At 58.4% G+C, this 21,461-nt stretch overlaps 1 protein-coding gene across 2 annotated transcripts in view; it reads right to left on the bottom strand.

Annotated features, from left to right (window-relative positions):
• Positions 1-19,424, bottom strand: part of ASS1 (argininosuccinate synthase 1) — a 52,399-nt gene extending 32,975 nt beyond the window's left edge. The window contains exons 1-6 of one of the 2 annotated variants that reach the window (XM_043567145.1): positions 19,313-19,424; positions 14,437-14,498; positions 12,376-12,485; positions 11,491-11,559; positions 6,384-6,572; positions 1,024-1,080 (exon numbers count right to left, since the gene is read on the bottom strand). In XM_043567145.1, coding sequence (XP_043423080.1) covers positions 1,024-1,080; positions 6,384-6,572; positions 11,491-11,559; positions 12,376-12,480 — 420 coding nt within the window. In that variant the 5' untranslated portion in view covers positions 12,481-12,485; positions 14,437-14,498; positions 19,313-19,424. The remainder of the gene's footprint in view (positions 1-1,023; positions 1,081-6,383; positions 6,573-11,490; positions 11,560-12,375; positions 12,486-14,436; positions 14,499-19,312) is intronic. The other variant, XM_043567144.1, reaches the window with a different exon arrangement.
• Positions 19,425-21,461: the final 2,037 nt, after the last annotated feature.

Below are 21,461 nucleotides of genomic sequence, written 5' to 3'. Positions count from 1 at the left end.
CACAAGGAGCTTGAAGATTCAGAACGGAAAACATCTCATGAGTAATGTGTTCACATCGGTGGCAGGTTAAATGACACCACTGGGGTACCACAGGGTTCAGGACATACGTGCAGTAGACATTATTACAAGGAGGTCACCCGTTGCTTTTTATCTCGTGTTTTTTTTATCGGTTTGTTTTGATGCGGCTGCTAGAAAAACGTAAATTACCCATGGGGCTCCCATTGGTGCCACATTACAGCTCTGTGGCCCAGCCTTGTCTACTCATTGTATGCCTGGAGCCTGGCCCAGGGTCTGATCTGAGTAAATACAGAAGGAAGGAAGGAAGGAAGGAAGGAAGGAAGGAAGGAAGGAAGGAAAGAAGGAGAGAGGGAGGGAGGGAAGGAAGGAAGGGAGGGAAGGAGGGAGGGAGGAAGGGAACAGATAAGATAGATGGACACAGGCCCAGGCCCCAGGCCAGCCTTGGGGGGGGACAGAGGCAGCAGTGGCCGACAGCCCTGATGTGTGCTCTCATGCCTGGGTGACAGGCCACGGGCAGGGCGGTTGATTCCCCAGATCCTGGTGATTTCCAACCAGGAAAGGATCCAGGATGCAGGGGGTCAGGGCTCAGGCAGCCGGAGCAGAGCCAGAGCCTTAGCTGGGTGGCCCCGACCCTGGGTGTGCTATGAGCTCCTAGAAACAGGCCAACATTGTCCCAGAACTGTTCCGGCCTGGACCCGAGAAGCCGGACCCGGGAGCACCAAGGAGCCTGGCCAAAGGGCGGCTATGTCTTTCTGTCCAGTGCTCTGACCTACCCAGGCCCCTGGGCAGCGCCTTCCAGGAGGACTAATGGTCAGAGAGGGTGCCGTGGCCTCTCAGCTGGTGTGAGCACAGCGTCTCTCCCGAGCAAGAAGGGAACCACCCACCTGGAGACTCAGGGGCACTCTGTCCCTGTCCGTGGAACCTCCCAGAACTCCACACCCTGCCCTCCCCCGCCGGTGACATTAGCCCCCAGCACCCACCTTCGGGGGAGGAACAACAACTTACCTTAATCTGAGGGGCCAGTGAGTAGCAGGTGAGCTCAAACCGGACCTGGTCATTTCCCTGAAACACGGAACGGGGGGGGGGGGGGGATCACCGGGAGCCACAGGACAGGGGCTGGGGGCAGGGACGGCACCGTGTGACGGCCGACAACCTGCCTGAGGGCTGCTCAGGGCAGGCCCACCTCCAACCCCGAGATCTTCTGAGGTGGGGACTGTTATGAGCCTCCTTCCTGGAGAGGAAGCCCCAGGCCCTGCCCTTTAGGTGGAGTCAAGATTAGAATCCAGCGGTGTGGGTGTGGGGCGTGTGGCCCGACGGGGGTACACCCGTCTGGGAACACGGTAGGGAGAGCACACGTATCATCATGTCTGTGCACACTTCAGGGGGTGCACACATGTGTGAGGCGGGGGGTCTAGCCCCGCCGAGATCCCCGTCCTCCTCTAGGGAGCCCCCAGCTGTCCACACCTCAGCCTTCTTCCCCCCACCTGGCCCCATCTAACCCCCACCCAGAGATCCAGCCCAGGGCTGGGGCTCCGTGGTCCTTTGACGACTCATATCCATCCAGTTGGGATTCCCGTCTCCTCTCTGAGCCTCAGTTCCCCCTTCTATAAATTGCCTGGGGGGGGGGGCAGGGAATGGGTGCAACCAGGTGACCCGAGGGCTCTTTGCTCCTCGGTTCCTCTCTGAACGGACAGGGAACTGAGGTCCAAAGAGAAGGAACTAGTTCAAGGGCACTGAGCCCACCTCCCTGGGAGGGTTGCCCTGCCTCTCCGCACCTGCGTAAAATAAAGACCCATCTGACACCCCAGGGCGCTGACGACGGGGAGGAGGAAGAGAAGGCCGCAGACACAATGGTTGCCAGCGTCCTGCCTGCTTCCCGTCAGCTCGGCGCCCAGAGGGGGACTTAAGCTGTGGAAATAACAGAGGGGCCTTTCGCCTACTGTGCAAACTGCACGGGCCCAGCCAGGCAGCGGCGGGAATAACATGTTATTTTCCAGAGAGTTGTCAGGCGGCGTGGAAATACAGGCTGCAGCCCCTCTCTGCGGAGCCAGGAGCCGAGGAGGGGCCGAGGCCATCCCTCTCTGATGCCTCCCAGGCCCATCCGGCTCCCCGCCCGCCAGCCAAGCCCCGTAGTGAGCACCTACTATGTGCTCGCGGCCACAGGGGAAAGCCGCCTGGGGCCAGGGGGATAGTTAACCCAGCTTTGCTGACAAGGCTCAGAGAAGTGATGCCACTTGCCCAGGGCCGCGCAGCCGACAGACAACGTTTCTGTCCCAACAGCTCACAGGCCAGCGACCGGTCCGAGCTCCGGACTTAAACCCGTTGAATCCTTACAGCTGAGATAGGCTCCGGTATCGTCCCTGCCTGACAGATGGGGAAACCGAGGCACAGGTGGCACGCCTGCCCAAGGACCCGTGGCGGGCACAGCTCCCGGGGCAAAGGCAGGCGATGAAGAAGCAGGCTCGGTTCAGATCTGCGAAGCCCACGAAGCCCACAGTATTGCGTCTCCTGGTGATCCCCCCCCCGCACCCCCACCGTGGCTTCACGTTTCCCCAGTACAATGGCCACTTGTGCCTCCTCGGACAGGCACACCCGGGCTGGTGTCTGCCTGTCCAGACCCACATGAGGACACCCATCTGTTCCACAGTCGGAGACCCTCGCAGAAGCCAGACGGGCCCCCTTGCTTCAAACTCTGTCCCAGGTTAAGACTCCAGTTGGTCTAAGTCCTTCCTCCCCCTGGAACCCCAGGACCCTCGGCACCAGGACAGCCCCGAGGGCGGGAGACGGGGGGGGGGGTGTAGCCATGTGTGTCCACGCGCTGATACACGTGCAGGTGTGCGTAAGTGTGGGTGCAGCGCCCACGGGGCCCGGAGGGGCTGGGGGAGGGGGGTCCGCCCATCTGTTCCTCGGCTAACCATACAGATGGCGCCATTTACAGACCTGCTCCCCGTACCCCTGCCTGAGTCTGGCTCATATTTCCAGGCCCTTCTTCCAAAACTGGAGGGGTGAGGGGGGGTGCCGGAAGGGCCACCCCAGCTTCTGTGCAGCTCTCTGCTAGTGAGGGATCAGGGCAGGGCGTGGAGGGGGGACCCCCAGGTCCAGCTCAGTACGAGCTGCCGCCCAGCTGCCTCCCTCCCGCCTCCAGGCCTTCGCAAGGGCTGTTCCAGCCTGGGATGCCCTTCCCCACCGCATCCCTGGCTAACTCTTGCTCCCGCCCTGTTCCAGCCCCTGCTGGGTTAGGGCTCCTAAGTCCCGAGCGCGTCCTGTACCAGCGTCCCCGTGCGTGGAGGAGGGCCCGTGCTGGATCAGTATTCGGGGAGTGAATGGACACAGGCGGGAAGGTGACATCTCTCCGGGAGGCTGGAACGAGATTCCTCCATCCGCGACTCAGGAGCCAACAGCTGGGAGAGGCCAGCGGCTGGGTGTTCCAAATGGCCACAGCCTCAGGACTGGCCACGCTGGGATCTCCCCCACATCTGCGGGGGGGCGGGGCTGCAGCTTATACCCCAGCTCTCTCTTCACCGTGAACCCCTGCAGAAAACTCCACCGAGCGTCCTTGTGGCACCTCTCTTTGGGGTGGCCGGCCACACCCCACGGGGCCCGGGTGCCTCCATCTGGGGCCACAAGCCTCCCTCGCTTGCCCGCAAAGCCCACCTCCTGATCGCTGGTGCCCCCTGCAGGCCGCCGGCCCCTGTCCCCGCTCCTTCCTCCCTCAAAAACTTGGCATTTCTCTGGACCTGGCCCCAAGCCTTCCTGGCTGGCTCTCTCTACTCACACCTCTCGGGGCTAGGAAATTGTCTTCAGAGACTCTGGGGGGCTTCCTCAGGTTCTGCAGATAAGGGGAAACTAAGGCACAGGAGTACGCCTCGCCCATCAACCCCCAGAAGGGACAGCAGACCCGGGGCAGCACTGCACACACCTTCTCACCCGAAGGCCTCAAATCCAAGCCTCTGGTGTCCTCTTGTGGCCAAACGGAGGGGTGCGCACGGCTGCAGGTGGCTGCTCGCCACCTTGTGGGGCTAGTTGCCCGGGGGGGGGGGGGGGGGGGGGGGGGGTGTCAGGGAGGATCTCTCCCTGGACCCTCGAGTCTCCCACACCAGGGCCAGACCCACCATTCGCTCCGCCAGCCCTGAACGCCACCCATCCTCAGTCCTGGGGGGATCTTCTCCAGGCAGGAGCCCTTCCAGAATCCTGATCTGGTCTCAGCTTAAATGCCTCGTAGAACAGGGAGCTCACTGCTCAGCTCAGCTCATCCGGGGCGGATGACACGGCTCCGAAACGTCTTTATTCCGCACGGACATGTGTTCTCACTGACCTTCCTCTACCTGCAGGAGCCCCCAGTACAGCTCTGAGAGCCGTACGGCCCGAACCTCCGGGTTCTCGTGCACTCTGTCCTACCGCCCTCAAGGCGGAAGGGGACCCGCACATCCCCGTGCAAACAGCCCAGCTCTGTCACCCTGCTCACCATGCGCTCACGACTAGGCTCTAGGGTCACAGGTCTGCGCGAGAGACACCAGTCCCCTTCCTCCGTAGAAGGAACTCCCACCATCTCAGTCCAGAACCATCCCCAACACACCAGTGGGGGACTCGCTGGCCACCCCCCGCCCAGCCTGGGGCCCTCCCGTGCCCCCTGATGAAGTGCTCTCAGAAGTCAACCCCTCAGCATGGCCGCGGCCCGGCCCCGAGCCTGCTGCCCCCCACAGCGACAGTTCTGGCTAGATGCTCCCAGACGGGCTGTTGTTCGGGGCTCCGTGCCCCCAAGCCTTGGCACAGGCGGATCCCTCTGCCGGGCACACTCTTCCCGTACCCCATTACTCACTCACCCACACTCCTCCTGCAGGGCCATGCCCTGGAGATCAGCCTCCCTCCCCTGCCTGTTGCCCCCACGGCTGAGAGGCCCCACCCCTACAGCCACCTTATCGTGTCTGTCTGTCTGTCTGTCCACTCTCCTCTCCCTTGCTAGGACACACAGGCTCCCTGAGGGCGGGAGGAGCCCCAGAAGTTCAATACTGTTGCCAGACCCGGCTTGTGTCCAACCCTTTCCACAGGCCCCCGTATAAGCTTGCTGACCTCGTGCCCAAGCGCCTGAACGAACGTATCAGCTCTCGTAGACCGGAACCAGGGCCACCCTGGCTTGCAAGGCCACCCTCAAGTCACGTCTGCTCTGTCATAATCTAGGCTACAAGTGTCCCTGTGTCACAGCGAGCCAGAGTCTGCTTCCCCTCCCACTGCCCCGACCAGCCTGGGCAGGGGCGGGGCCTGGGTCAGGTTAGCACGAGCTCTCGGGGAAGGTAGTGAGCTCCCTGTCGCGGGGAGGGGCAGGGTCTGCTGACTGTGGGGTTGTCAGGGAGCCAAGCCCTGTACCGGGGGGGGGGGGGGGGGCTACTGGCTTGGCGTCCAGTGACGTTGAGAGCCCGTGACCACACAGCTTTGCTGACACCATCGCCCAAGACTTGTCTGCCTTGCAATCTTGTGTCTTGAGCACGGCCACCTGTGGGACAGCGTGCAGAGGGCTCTCCTGCCTTGTCCCCCACCGGGCCCCCTCCCTCAGTCTGCACTGGCCACGCAGGGGCCGGAAGGCGGGGGTGTGTCACGGGTTGACTGGTGTCCCCCACAAGAGCCAGGTTGAAGCCCCAGCTCTCAGTACCCGAGAACGTGACCTTATCCGGAAACAGGTCTTTGTCGAAGTGATGGGGTTAGGATGGGATCAGAAGGGTGGGCCCTAATCTGATAGGACTGGTGTGGTATAAAAGGGAGGAATTTGGACACAGAGCGAGCCATGCCCGAGGGCAGATGAGGGCCCCATAGAAACCCGGAGAGGCCTGGATGGACGCCTTCCTCGCCGCCCCCCCTCCACCGGGGGAGCCCGGCCCTGCCCGCGCCTCGGCCCTGGAATCGTGATACGACACACTTCTATGGCTGGAGCCACCAGGCCTGTGGCGCTGTGGGGCGGCGGTCCTGGCCAACGAAGACCCACAGGGGCCACCCAGGTGGGATCCACCCCGCTTTGCTAATGCGGGGTTTCCAGCCCTTTCCACCGCATTGCATGGTGACCTGTACTCTGTGACCCGGGCCAGGGGTGATTGCCCTGAGCCGCAGGGTCAAGTCCGCCAAACTGCTCCCCCCGTAGACAGAAGACACACACGGACCCACAGCACCCAGCTGCCTACGCCCCGGTACCCGCTCCTATGAATACCATTCGTCCTACTCAGACTGGACAGGCAGTGTGGACAGTGAATGTGTCCGCTGCTCACCTGCCTCTCCTGGGGGCGAAGCCTGCAACCACCCTGGTTTCCCGAGTCCCCTTTGCAGGTTCCCCCCGCCTCTGCCCAGCCCTCCCCAGCACCGTCCATCCATTGGCTCACCTTTCCTGTGGCGCCGTGAGACACATACTTGGCTCCCTCCCGCTGGGCGATCTCCACTTGTTTCCGGGCAATGCAGGGCCTGGCGAGAGAGGTGCCCAGGAGGTAGCGGTCCTCGTACAGCGCGCTCGACTGGATGGCGGGCCAGATGAACTCCTCCACAAACTCCTTGCTGACGTCCTCGATGAACACCTACGGGGAGAGGAGCCCATGGAGTGAGGCTCGGCAAGGAGAGGGCCCAGCCAGAAGACAGAGCCCTGTGTCTACGGCAGACTCTACTAATGGATCCTGGCCAGAGGCACCTCCACTTTGCCTTCTGTTTATCTGTAGCAGACATCATTAATCAACCCTAGCACACAGTATTCTTACTCCCTTCCTGCACTCATGGCAGACATTGCTAATCAATCCTGATAGGCCATCTAGCTGAAACCTATGCGGACCTTAAGTCCCTCCCAGCCCAACCTTCTGGGCCTGAGATGAAACCTGTTGTCACCTAAGATCTAAAGCAGTAGATAGGAGATAGTAATCCACAAAAGCTCTCAACTAGGGATGACTTTGCCCGCCAGGAGCAGTGACAATAGCTGGAGATATTTTTGGTTCTCACACCGGTGGGTTGGGGGAGAGGGTTTCTGATATCTCATGGGCAAAGGCCAGGGATGCTGCTAGACATCCCAGAAACCTCAGGGCAGCCAGCTCCGTCCCAAGAGTGCCAAGGTTGAGAGGCCCCGATCTAAAGGAATGGTTCTCAGAGCATAGACCTCTGGACACCCTCAGGACCCTTTCAAGGAGACTGAGTGAGTGAAAAGATTTTTTTTTTTTTTTTAATTTGAGAGAGAGAGAGAGAGAGCACGAGTTGAGGTGAGGGGGCAGAAGGAGAGAGAGAGAGAATCCTAAACAGGTGTTCTCCCAACTTGGGGCTTGATGCCACGACCCTGGATCATGACCGGAGCTGAAATCAAGAGTCAGATGTTCAACTGACTGAGCCACCCAGCGCCCCGGAAAGATTTTTTATGATGATGCTAAGCTGTCATTTGCCTTTTTGACTAGGGTTGACGTTCACACTGGCACCTCAGCCCAAATCAAGGCAGAGACACCGCCACTGTGTTCCTAACGTCTTGTTTCCACCGCGATGATTTCACTTAAGAACGGTCTCGAAGCTGCAGCAAGGATTACTTCCGTTGAATCTCAAGCACAAAAGGTGAAATGCACATGAAGTCCTTCTGGTGCCTTCCAAGGCGAGTTACAAGCTGAAGTAGCCATTTTTTTTTTTTTCATGAAACATCATTTTTACTTGAAAGCATGACAGACAAAACATGGTCTTTCAGACTGGAGTGTTTGACATTTTCACAAAAATGAAGTGACCTTGTTGTCACTTCAGGGAACACTTGAGTATTTGTTACCAATGAGAAAACTCGGGTTTTCCGGCAAAAGTTAGAATTATGGACAACGTCCAACTGACAGCTTCCTAATATTTCCGTGGGTAGTGGCGAGATTGACAAATGTGATGTTTTGATATCTTATGATGAAATGTACCAACATTTGGAAGATCTGCATAACTCAATGAAATAATGGTTTTTTACATGATCAGTGGATGCATGATGTGACACAATCTTGCACAGACAAAAAAAAATCCATCCAAAGTGTAAGATGGACAGGGTTTTTAAAAATGTATTTGTATTTTATTTATTTATTTGAGAGAGAGGGAGAGAGCGAGCGAGAGAGCACGCAAGCCAGAGTGAGGGGCAGAGGGAGAAGAAGAGAGAGAATCTTAAGCAGACTCCATGCACAGTGAGAAGACCCATGTGGGGCTCGATCCCATGACCCTGAGATCAGATGCTCAACTGACTGGACCACCAAGGCGCTCCTGCACCAGTGGATTCTGATGCATGAAAAACTCATTGCTACAGGGTCAAGTTCCCCATCACGCTAATCTTTAAGAAACCACCCCTTGCTGAGTTTAGGTGCAGTATCAGAAAAATATCCCCAACTCTCTGAAAAGGCTATTAAAATATTCCTCTCTCCAACACCCAAAAAACAAATAACCCAGTGACGAAATGGGCAAAAGACATGAACAGACACTTCTCCAAAGAAGACATCCAGGTGACCGACCGACACATGAAAAAATACTCAACATCACTCATCCTCAGGGAAATACAAATCAAAACCACACTGAGATACCCCCTCACACCTGTCAGAATGGCCAACATGAATGACTCAGGCAACAACAGATGTTGGCGAGGATGCGGAGAAAGAGGGTCTCTTTCGCATTGTTGGTGGCAATGCAAGCTGGGGCAGCCACTCTGGAAAACAGTATGGAGGTTGCTCAAAAAATTAAAAATAGAACTGCCCTACGACCAGCAATGGCACTACTAGGCATTTCTCCACGGGGATACAGGTGTGCTGTTTCGAAGGGACGCATGCACCCCCATGTTTATAGCAGCACTCTCGACAACAGCCAAAGGACGGAAAGAGCCCAAATGGCCATCGATGGATGAACGGATAAAGAAGATGTGGTATATATAGACAATGGAGTATTACTCGGCAATCAAAAAGAATGAAGTCTTGCCATGTACAACTACATGGATGGAACTGAAGGGTATTATGCTAAGCGAAATTAGTCCGAGAAAGACAAATATCATATGACTTCACTCATATGAGGCCTTTAAGAGACAAAACAGTTGACCATAAGGGAAGGGAAACAAAAATAATATAGAAACAGGGAGGGGGACAAAACAGAAGAGACTCATAAATACGGAGAACAAACTGAGGGTTACTGGAAGGGGTGTGGGAGGGGGGATGGGCGAAATGGGGAAGGGGCACTAAGGAATCTACTCCTGAAATCATTGTTGCACTAGATGCTAACTAATTTGGACGTAAATTTTAAAAAATAAAAAATAAAATAAAATAAAATATTCCTCTCTCTTCCAGGGCTACATTCACGAGGCCGTATTTTCTTCACAATGTCAACCAAAACAACACATCGCAAAATGAATGGAGACACAGCTATAAGAATCCACCTGTTTTCTGCTAAACCAGACATGAAAGAGATTTATAAAAATGCAACATCCACAATGCTGCTTTCACCAAACGTTTTTGTTTTGGAAATAGTTATTTTTCTGAGGTAAAAATGTCACTGATGTTAGCATAGGATGTGTTTAACATTGGTCTTTTAAAGTGGGTTACTGTGTTTAATTTCAGCTTTGATTTATAACGTCGTATCAGGAGATGTAATCCACAAAACCATGGGGCACCCAAGTATTTTCAAGAGTGGAACATGGTCATGGGGTTCTTTATATTATATTTGCAACTTCCTGTGAGCCTGTATTTAGCTTAAAATGAAACCATTTCGTGGGGGGAAGCGCCTGGGTGGCTCGGTCAGGTAAGCACCCGACTTTGGCTCAGGTCCTGATCTCACAATTCGTGAGTTCGAGCCCCGCGTCGGGCCCTGTGCTGACAGCTCGGAGCCTGGAGCCTGCTTCCGAGTCTGTGTCTCCCTCTCTCTCTGCCCCTCCCCTGCTCGTGCTCTGTCTGTCTCTCTCTCAAAAATAAATAAGCATTAAAAAATAATTAAAAGAGGGGCGCCTGGGTGGCTCAGTCGGTTGGGCGGCCGACTTCGGCTCAGGTCATGATCTCACGGTCCATGAGTTCGAGCCCCGCGTCGGGCTCTGTGCTGACAGCTCGGAGCCTGGAGCCTGTTTCCGATTCTGTGTCTCCCTCTCTCTGACCCTCCCCCGTTCATGCTCTGTCTCTCTCTGTATCAAAAATAAATAAACGTTAAAAAAAAAAATTAAAAAAAAATAATTAAAAGAAAAGAAACTATTTTTTTTAAATGACTCAAAGAATGAAAGAAAATGAAAATTAAAAGAAAAGCGATGAGACTAAACCCTGATGGTATGGGCAAGAAATTCCCACTCCAATTCCAAGTACATAAAAATAGGTGGGATCCTCAGCGAACGAGGTTAAAAATGATCTAGAGTAATGAATTAAGGACAGATCTTTACACAAAAGCCCAACTCATGCGAAGGCCCCGCTCATCTTCAACACGCAAGTGTTCTTATCCCACCTTCTGGGTTCCTGCTCAGACAACCCCTCTCCTCTCTGAGACATGAGGGAGATCCAGTTTTAGGCCTGCGGCCAGCGATGGGATATGGGACTCATGCATTATTTTAATGTGCAAATTGAGCTCTTTGTATGTGCCAGGCTCCTTTTTAGGTTCTGAGAACCCCAAGGAAGTGCCCTGCAGAGGGGACCAGTTCTGACCAAGCAGGTGAGCTGATGGCTTTTCACACCATCCCTGCTGTGTCCCCTGCCCACTTGCCCAAGTGAAGGGGTGAGGGTACCAGGGACGGCCCCGGGGAGCAGCTCAGACTTTACACTGTGAGCCTATGTGAGCAGGGACCATGTTGGCCCTGTTTACTACACGGGCTCCACACCCCACAGAGGGCCTGCCTGCCACGTGATTAGATGCTCAGTCAGGGCACCGAACTCAACTGGAATTTTCTGATTCTGTTGAATGGATGGAATGATGGACAGAGCAGAGATAGATGCTCAATCAGGGCACCGAACTCAACTGGAATTTTCTGATTCTGTTGAATGGATGGAATGATGGACAGAGATAGAAGAGGATGGACAGGTAGATGGATGAAAGAATGGGTAGATAGATGGACAGATGAATGGATGGATAGTTGATGGGTGGATGGATGAATGGATGGATGGAAGAAGGTTGGCTGGATGGGGGGATACATGAGTGAATGGATGGCCGGCTGGCTGGATGATGGTTGGCTGGCTGGATGATTGTTGGATGGATGGATAGATGAGTGAATCATGGGTGGAGGGACAGAGGCATAAAGGAGGGATGGGCAGGCAGACCGACGGATGGATGAGACGAAGACAGAAGGGCAGGGGGGATGAGGACGTGGTGGGAAAGTGGGTAGGGGAGGCAGGGAGATGATGGCATCCACACACCTGAAAACAGAAGGAATCGAGCCCATACTCTTGGAAGCGAGAGGACCCAACTGAAAAGGATGCAGGGGACAAGGAACCCTGAGGCAGCCATGCCCACTGCTGCCGCCACCAGGTCAAAACCCCAAATCCTGCCGCCACTTGGTACCTTTTTGGCCCCGAGCTTCAGCGCCTTCTTCCTGGCTTCTTCAAAGTCTTCCTTCTGGCCGATGTTGGCCTGAGAAACAGCAGCAGAGAGGCCTAATCAGCCCGGGGGCACGAAGGAGAGCTGGAGAAGAATTTCAGCCCCTTCTCCCCCTGCCAAAGCTGTCTACAACACCCCTCGAATGGAGGTGGCTCTCACTTACCAGGTGACTGTGAGCGAGACGCTTCTCTCCCTGGGCCTCACCCTCCCCTACCTGAATGACAAGGGGACCGGGCGCTCTTAGGTATCTTGACTTCAACTGCAAACCAATCACTCCTGGCAACGGCTGAACTTTTGTCTATGTGGAGCACTGTCCTCGCTTCCTCTGGGACCAGAAACTTCTTTTCGGGGGCCTCTTTCCATAGGAATGGAGGGGAACAAATCACGTCCCCTGCTCAAGGTAGGGATACGCCCATGATCCAAGCCTAGTCAGTCAGAACCCTTCAGCCACTGCAGGAGTCTATGATCTTTGCAGACTTCCTGGGTGCTGACAAGGGGCTTCCGGAAACAGGAAGACGGTGTGCCTTCCATGGTCCCCGCTGCAGGCCAGAGCCCACGGCCCCTTGCAGGCAGGCTGGCCGGGTCACACCGCCAAGCTCATTTCTGGCGTCCCCCGCTCCGGTCAGCCGCATACAGCTGGCCTCCTCGGTGCCCTGTGGGGCACCCCAGACCTGGGGACACCACGGATGTTCATTTCACCGGGGAAGAAAGGGAGGCAGAATAGCAAGAAGTATTTGCCTACAGTTGACAGGCTTAGGGAGGGGAAGCTGGGCTCGGGGGCAGTGAGAGCGAGCTCACGGACAGCAGGACAAACAGGTAGAAAGACGCACACACTGGGAGCCTCCTTACCAGGTAGGCGATGACGTCATAGCCTTGTTCCTTCAGCCACACGAGAATGCAGGAGGTGTCCAGGCCGCCACTGTAGGCCAGAACCACGGAGCCTTTGCTGGACATCTCGTCTGGGGGAGGGGGAGGTTGTCGTGGAGGAAGGAGAGTGACTCAGAGCCAGCCCATCCCAACCGGCCAGGAGCCCCCACTTTGGCCTTGGGCAGCCTCAGCCCTCGGAAGAGCTGCCGCGGGGGGAGGAGAGGGATGGGAACAAGGTGTTCACCTGTTCTCAAGGCCAGCTGAGAAGCTGTTCCTTCCTGCGGCCTCATCCCTTCCCCCACCCCTACCCCCGGGGACCCGACCCCACACACTGCAGGCACACACCTACATACACGCAGGGAAGGCCCTGGGAATACTGATAGCAGCTTGGGGGTGATAGGGGCTTGGGGGAGGAAGGAAGCATGCCTCGGAGCCGATCCCTCGCCAGGTAGACAGGGTGCCTGAGGCTGAGCTGTTGGGACAGGGCCAGGATGCTCTGCAGACTTGGGCGGGGCTTTGGCCCCAAGCCTTGGGCAGCTCAGAGATTGCCAGGCATGGCCCTGGGGGGGTCTCACGTGGCTCACCCCCCACCCCTACCGTGACCCGCTGTTGTGTCCGTTGGGGCGGCAGACCCTGGGGCTCAGACAGGTGAGCAGCTGGCTCAAGGTCACAGAGCTCCTCCCAGCATGCAATGCTGCCTCCCAGCAGAACAGGATGCTAGGGTGCAGAGTCCCTGCCTCCACGTACCCCGCCCCCCCCCCCCACCTGGTGCCCCAGCGAGCCCTCGCACATTGGGAGTTTAGACTCTTTTCAAACGTGCCTCAGTGATCGGCTGCTCCAGGATACAGACGGAGACACTGAGGTCCAGAGAAGGAAGGGGACGGGCAGAGGGAGTTCCTTCCTGACCCTCTGCAGCAGGGACAGATGCGTCCCGCCTTATCTGTCTCCTCAGCTACACTGAGGCACCAGAGACCCCTGTGTCCTTGTCTTTGCAGCCACTGTTTCTTCCATCCGGGAGGCTCTCCCTAAGCCTTTGGGCTGTTAGGACCTGCCCTGTGTCCCCCGGCACTCTCCACGAGGTCCCGAGAGTAGGTGCTGTTATCGGGCCCGCTTTGCTAATGAGGAAGCTGAGGGTCGCGGAGGTGGGGTCATTTGCTGGAGGTCATATGGTCAGCAGGCAGCAGGCCCAGATTTGGACCCAAACCATCTGGTCCCAGCCTCCCTGGACGTGGCTCCGGCATCCTGCATTTGTAGGGGGGATTCTTGTGTCTGGTGAGAGGCGTTCCCACTGGAGTCTGACCAAGGTCAAGGCCTTTATTAGGCACTGTTGGGAAAAGCCGTGGATGCCCCTCCGCAGGAGGGAGCCCACAAGGGGCACCCCATCATCACGACCACGAAGATGCAGGCTCCCGTGTACTGAAAACTTCCCCTGTGCCTGGGCCTGGAAGTCCAGGGAGGAGATGTGCTGGCCCAGTCACCCAGCCCTGCACAGCAGAGCCTGGACAGGGCCCGACTGTGACACTAGAACACTCATCCTGTGTGCAGACCCCCGGCCAGCCCCAGGGCTCGCACACCCCGCGGCCCTTGGCACGCGGAAGGGAGAACACCTCATGGACAAGTGCGGTTGGGGGGGTTTCTGACGGATGCAGACGACTTCTGCCTCCACTGGGCATTCGACCGCCTGCCAGGCCCTGTCCCCAGCCTGGCTTGCTGGTGACTCAGCAGACCCTGACCCTGGGGCCCAGGGACGGTGCTCATGGCAAGAGCAGACCATCAAAACTGACGGGAAGGAGGGGCGCCTGGGTGGCTCAGTCGGTTGAACGTCTGACTTCGGCTAAGGTCATGATCCCTCGGTTCGTGGGTTCGAGCCCCGCGTGGGGCTCTGTGCTGCCGGCTCGGAGCCTGGAGCCTGCTTTGGATTCTGGGTCTCCCTCTCTCTCTGGCCCTCCCCCGTTCGCGCTCTGTGTCTCTCAAAAAATAAACATGAAAAAAAAAATTTCTTTTTTGATGGAGGGAAGGAGGCAGGAAGGACTCAGAAAGTACCTTGGATGGGACGTGCGGCTTCCCGGCTTCTGGAACCCGACTTCACGGCTCGGCGAACCACTCTGCAAAAGTGAAAGCTATTTCAGCCATCTGGAACGGCAGTCCAGGTGAAGCCAGAGACCCTGAACCTGGCCTCTCCGGCTGGTCCCCACAATCCACATAAATGAACATGCCCGTCACGTGCGGAGCCCTTCCCTTTGTGTTGTCTCCATTTTCGAGACAGGGAAACTGAGGCTCAGGTTAACGAGCTTGCTCAAGGCCTTGCTTGGCTGGTTAAGTGGCAGAGCCGGGACTCAACCCCAGAGGAGCTGAGCCCCAGAAGCCCCCTGCTGGAAGGCACAAGGCCCAGGGAAGGGAACCGCTGGGGCCAGGTGTGGTCTGGGAAGCCACAGGTGGCTCAGACACCCTGGCGTGGCTGGGGTGGGCTCAAGACAGGGACAGGTGATGCAAGGCCAAGAAGGTGGGCGCCGGAGTAAGGGAGAGGGAGCCCCACGGAGACAGACAGACTGTGCCCGCCCCCCTCTGCCCCGTGGTCCCATCACGGCACAGGCACGCTGCATTCTAATTGTACCCCCATTCCCATAACTGTGAGCTCCGCGAGGACAGGGACCATCTCACGGACGGTGCCTGGCACCTGGCAGGCACTCAGAACGACGCTTCTGTTCTACTGTCCAGAGGCCAGTTCCTTGCCCGTAAGAGGAGGGTTAAGTCCCCCCAAAGCCTAGAATTCTATGCACGCGCTCATCCAGAAACTGGCGCGCCCCTCCTGCCTGCCAGGCTGTGTGCCTGCATGCCCACCGAGGACCTTGGCCCTGAGGTCTGAGCTGTGTGAAAGAATGCACGTATCTAGGACTGTGTGCCCAGGAGCATGAACGCGTGTGTGCACGCCCGCGCGCGCGGGGGATGTTTGGGCCTGTGTGTGCAGAGATTAGCGGGGCAGGTGGGCTGGGAAATGACGCAATCTGACACTGGCGTCTTCCCAGCGCCCCCACCCCCCATCCCCGGACCGGTGAAGCTTCTCCTCCCCCAGCCAGCCCGGTCCCTGGGCTGTGTGACGACACTGATGTCTGTCTCCGCGAGTGGAAACTGACAAGAGCTGAGGCCTCGAGTTGGGGGCGGGAGATGGGCAGAGGAGCAGGAAGGGGGGGTACAGTCCAGTGAGTACCCACTATGGGTAAAGTACAGGGGCTGGGTCCTCCAGACCTGGGCTCAGGCTGCTTCAGCTGCTCGTCTGCTAAATGGGGGTGAGAAGAGCCCACCAGTCCACAGGGCGACAGTGAAGATTCAGTGAGATGCTGGGGCGGGGGGGTGGGGGGTAGGCGGGGAGGAGCCAGAGTTGGGCACCAAGCTAGACTCCCCTTACCACGGCCACGGCTAACCTCAGGCCAGTCCCTCACTCTCCAGGGCTCAGTCTAGCCATCGGCACTACCTGGAAGCCGTTCTGGTTCTGACACCCCAGGACCCTGGGATGCCTGCCTGGTGGGGGGGGGGTGTCTAGCAAACCCTTGTCCCCACCCCACCCTCCATGAAGGGCCCAGGGCAGTCTCCTGCCCCCCTCCCCAGCTCCCAGGCACGTGCCCATTGCCAAGAAGACCCGTGTTTCCCCACTCCCACGCCAGACCTGACACCCTTCCCCGGAAGACGGACACCTTGGGAGGAGGGAAGAAGGTGGCCTCATGCCAAGATGCCTACCAGCCTGGTCTGAGTTGCCCAGGCAGGTGGCATTCTCCGTGGCCCCAGCCCGGGCCACCCCACCAGCTTCCCATGCACCTGCTAGGCCAGCCTTGGATACTTCCTCAATTCTAATGAAACCCGTGGGCTCCTAAACATCAAAGCTGGAATGATGACAAGAGCAGATACTCTGTTCGGTGCCACACAGGTGCCATTTCAAGGTGGAGACTATTCCTAAAAATTAATTATAACAGCTATCACTACCACGTGGGGCTCAGAAAAGGTCAACTACTTGACCCGGTCTCAGGTTGCCAGACGCCAGAACTGGGACTGAAGCCTAGGCTGAATGCAGACCACAGATCGCCTCCCCCTCACTTTTGTCTTCCGGAAACCAAAACCCCCAATGAAGCATCACCAACCAGTAGTATATTTCTCCGCGAGTCAGGGATACAGCTTGGCGAATGTTCCTCTGGAACCCCTCCCTCACATTCTAACTCTGCTGATCTGGGTTCATTAGAGTTTTTTTTAAAAACCCTAGCTCCGCCTAAGCCGGAAGAATTCTCTCTGACTTTGGGGTTTCCTCATTCTTGGGTTTGGAGGTCCTATCACTTTGGGGCCCTCTTTTGTGTCTGACAGAGCTAGGCTGCAATTCCACACTTTGACCAGGAGGTGCCGCTGTCGGGTTTCAGCCCGATCATCCACTTGATGGGCTCAGCTCATCTGTCTGCACATCCTTGGTAAGACAGTGAGTGATTTTCTTCCCAATTGACAGAGGGAGAAGCTGAGGTCAGGGGGCTTGTCCTAGGCTAGACAATGAGCTGGCTCTCAGCAGCGGGATTCCTGGGGCCTGAGAATCAAATCGGGAACACTGGCTTTCTCGGGGACAGTGGCACTCCAGCAAACATCTTCCACCCAGGGTTAGGGGTCACTGGGGAGTCTGCCGTGGCTGGGAAGGTTGAGTCTCTACTTCTGGTGAAAAGGCCCTGAGACAGGTGGTAGGGAGACTAAGCAGATCTCGCCAGACTCTGGTAAAAGACAGGCAAACTTCTAAGAGCATTTGGAGCACACGGCGGAGAGTGCATTCATTCATCCATTGATCCTACCAATAATATTACAAAGCCTGTTGGGTACATGGCCTACCCCCAAGTCTGAGGAGGGCACCTCCCCAAGTCTGGGGGGGGGGGGGGTGGAACGCACCAGGGCCTGGAAGATCAACCCTTCCCAAAGTGTTACAGCAAAGCTCAGAGGCTTAGACCCTGAATTCCAATGAGTTTCTTTCCACATGGGCGCCCACAGGCAAGGCACTCTCTTCAGGGGCTCTGTGCTCCAATAAAGGCATCTGGCTGTCCTGGCTCGCCTCCCAGGACCCATGAGGCTAAGAAGAAATGGGACCTGGGAAAGTGCTTGCACAGCAGGTAAGTCTGGGCCTGGCTCCCCTCTGTGAGTCAGACTCCTGGGGCCCCAGGCCAGGGGAAATGGCTACCATCACAGCCAAGCGACCACAAAGCCCAGAGCAGGCAGCCAGTTGATGCGGCCCATGTGAGTCCTCGGGGGAACTTGGACTATACAGAGTGGGGGCCTCCCTGCTCTGCCCCACCCGGTGCCTGGCCCAGGGTCTAGGTGCTCAGTGGGCAGCCTGCATCACTCAACTTGTACTGAGCAGAATGAGAAGTGCTTCTCAGCACAGCGCACAGATAGATGGCTCCAACTGGGACACGTCCCCACCCCACCCCCTGGCTCCCCTGCTTGGGCTCTGAGAGGGGGGATGGAAGGAGGGAAGGGTTTGTAGGATGAAGATTCCTCCCGCCCTACCCATCCATTCCTCTTGTGGCCCTTTCTGTCTACGGTCTCCTCACTAGAAGCTTCCGTAGGAGGGTAGAGATCTGGTCTCCGGTCTCATGTCCCCTGTATGGCACGTGGTGAGGCATGCCCCAGACAGTTACTGAGTGAATGGACCCAGCCACAGTTCCCAACAGTCTACAGAGATTGCCCCACCGTCTTACTGCTTCCTGAGCGCTGAGCCTGTGCCAGCTCTGACAGACGGAGAAACTGAGGCTTGGGAAGCTGGCAGCTGACCCAAGGTCTCACCCGGTCGTGCCTGCCTTCCGGGCTTGGGTCTGCTGGCTCCAGAATCTGCCCTGTTACCAGCCGTGGGCTGGGAAGGAAAGATCAAAGCCCAGGGCCTATTTGATCCGACCCTGGGGAAAGAACAGGTTTGTTCCTGCCTGACTCTGTGCAAGCTCCGGGCCGCGATGCCCCGGAGGAGACGCCCCCACTGCGCAGAAAGGAACACTGAGGTGGCGGGTCACGGGACCTCCTCAGGAAGAGCCCTGGCGGGATGGGAGAGGAGTTTCCTCCATTTCACAATGACCCTCCCTCTCCGGAGGCCGCAGCCGCCCCCGCCCAAGGGGCCAAAGGCAACAGCAACCCGGACGGCGGACATTTCCTGCAGAGCGGCCCCTCCCACAGCCCCGGAGTCCAGTGCCAGCCAGAAACCCGGCACCGTGACCCGGCGCGGCCACCGCCCCCAACCCTCGGGCGGAGAAGGCTAATAGGTTTCAGGAGGCAGAGACTGACGCCCCCTGCGGGGGAAGGAGCGGAGCCACAACCAAGACTCCGAGTCCCGCTGCCCTTCTGCCCGCGGTAAACTGAGGCTCGGGGCTGTGGGAGGGGCCCATGCGCCCAAGGCCCGGGGAGAGGGGCAGAGGTCGGGCGGGAACTCCGGTTTCATGCAGAGAAAGGGAGGCGGAGACAGAGACCGGGGCAGGAGGGGGAGGTCAGAGAAGGGGTGAGAGAATCCGGACCCCACCCCACCCTCCGGACTCCCAAGGTCTCCATCTGGGGGGGTCCGGCATAGAGGAAGCTGGGCTAGACACGGGGAATCTAGAAAAGACCTCGGCCCGCAAAGGGGACGCATGACCTGACCTGCCGCCCCCACCCCACCCCCGCATTGTCCGAGACTCGCGCCCCGGCCCCACCCTCGAAGGACGGAAGCCCCGGCGTCGCTCTCCTGCCCCCCCCCCCCCCCCCCGTCCAGGTGCGAGCGCGGGGCGCTTGGCCACTCGGGGCCGACTTCTGCTCCCGCCCGCACGGGCGACTGGAGCGCGGTCCCTTCGGCCTCCTCGGCTCGCTGTCTGCGGGACCCGGGGGCAGGGTGTCCTAGGCCAGGGGGTGGGAGCGGAGTCTCGGGCCGGGGGCTCCTTACCGTGGCCCCGGGCGGCGGTGGCGGGCGGCGGAGCAGGGCCGGCTGCGTGGCGCATCTCGGGTTATAAACACCCGGCCCGGGGGCAGGGCCCGGGACCAGGGACACGTGGGGGGGGACGCGCGCGACAGGCCCCGCCCCCGGGCCCGGCCCCCACGCGGAGCCGCTCGGCGGCCGCGGCCACCTGCAGGTGGGCGGGGCCCGGTCCCTCCCTCCCTCCTTCCTTGTCCGCCCCCGCCCCGCCCCCCGGGGCGGCACGTTCTCCCGAGGGCGCACGCGCCCAGGGTCCTCTCGCCCTGACCCTCGGGCAGGCGGCCCCTTAGGGCGCGGCAGTGGCTGGAACGCGGGCAACTGGCAGGGTGACCACGGCCGGCGGTCCTGCCAGAGGCTTGCCACCGCCCGGGGGTGGGAGTGGGAACAGAAGTCCCTGAGGCGCGGTGCATCTCGTGCCCGCTTTTATCCCGCGGTGGCCTCCCGGCAGACCTCCCTTCCCCCACAGTGGCCCCCGGGAGCCGGAGCCCAGGTGAAGGTGGCCCGCGGTTTCAGCCCTCCGTCCAGGGCTGGTTCTTGGCTGTCTCCCCAGAGCCTGGCACCGGGCCACCCCCTCCAGGGCACCCCATAAATAGTGAAGAGAAGACTGGCCAACTGCTAAGCCGGCGGGCAGCAGGGGTTCACAGCTGAGGTTCACGGAGGCGAGGCTTCTTGCTTGCAAAAAAGAAACGGGGACTTGCCACCCCGGTCTGGCCTGCAGAAGGTTCCGTGTGTCAGAAGTTCCCCAGCCTGGTTCAGAGGCCCCAAAGCACCAATCCCTGCCGCTACAGCTGAGGAAAATGGCAGGTGCCCACCCGTCCAAGGCAACGCCGTGGTTAGGACTGACTCCCAAGTCCTCTGGGCCCTGACCCCCCCGGGAGGTGGGAGCCCCAGACCATACTGCTGGTTTGCCATTCAGCCATCTTGTAAAAGTGGGGGCGAAGGTGGGGGATAGGTGGTGTCGAGGAGGCAGCCCTGTCCCCTTCCTGCAACCAAGAAGCAGACAGAGAAGGGGACCCTAGGCAGAGAGAGGAGTGAAGGCCGCTGGCTTAGTCACTTAGTCCTCCCAGTCAGCGCCCCCGCCCCGGCCCATCCCAGCCCCGGGCATCCCTGCCTGGCCACCAAGCACGTCTGCCAGGTTAGTGGCTGTGAGCCCATCAGGAGGCAAAAGGCATTAAAGCAACTGATAATCAGAACCACGGCTTTTGGTTCCTGTGAACGCCCCAGCCTCAGACACCCAAACCCCAGGAGTGGCCGTGATGGCAAGGAAGCGCCCCAAGAGCTGTGTGGGGCTGGGTGACTTCAGGCACCTTCCTGCCAGCAGGCGAGATGGCGACTGGCTCCTGAACCCACTCACTCAGCCGCCTCTGGGCCTCGCAGAGCCCCTGGCCTTCCACACTAGCAGGAAGCAAGTGAGGAACGGCCGACACAACATACCTGCAGCCTGGGGCGTGCAGCCTGGGGCGGCTTCCTTCCCCAGCAGGAGTGGGGAAGGACCGTCCTGTGACTTCGTGCTGGGTCTTTGTTTCTTCCTTTAAGATGTCACTGCTGGTTGAGAAAGTTGGGGAGGGTGTGGGTGAATAGGGACCACCTCCTGAGAGTTACTGCAGAGCAAGTGGCGGGGGGGAAACTGAGGCAGGGAGGCCTGATGTTCCCCCAAGCTCTCCAGAGCCAGTGGTGGCTCCAGAGAGAAGCCCCATTACCCAAACCTTAGGAAGAGGGTGGGGTGAGGGATAAGCCCCTGTCGGTCTAGGACAGATGGGGGAGGGGCAGCGGGATGGAGGAGGAAGTGAGTTCATCTGGGTGGATCTGGGGCTCAATCACACCCTTGTGGATATCACCAAGCACGGTTTTATTCTCCTTAGCTTTATTTGCTCTTCACGATCCCCCTATATGAGGCCACTATGACTGTTATCCGCATTTTATGGATAGGAACCTGCAGCACAGAGAGGGTATATCTTTCCCAAGGCCACACAGCATGTGAGTGGCAGAGCAGGACTAGACCCCAGGGTCTGAAGCTCCGGCCAGACCCTCTGCTCTAGCTCAGGCTTGGGTTGAATTGATAGAGGCACCAGGGTCTCTGTCCCAGGGTCCCAGGCTGCAGGGACCTTTACGCTCTGCT

Source organism: Prionailurus bengalensis, chromosome D4, assembly GCF_016509475.1.
Source record: "Prionailurus bengalensis isolate Pbe53 chromosome D4, Fcat_Pben_1.1_paternal_pri, whole genome shotgun sequence".
NCBI classification, from domain to species: Eukaryota; Metazoa; Chordata; class Mammalia; order Carnivora; family Felidae; genus Prionailurus; species Prionailurus bengalensis.
Note: the sequence above shows the minus strand (reverse complement) of the source record. Positions and strands in the feature narration are given on the sequence as shown.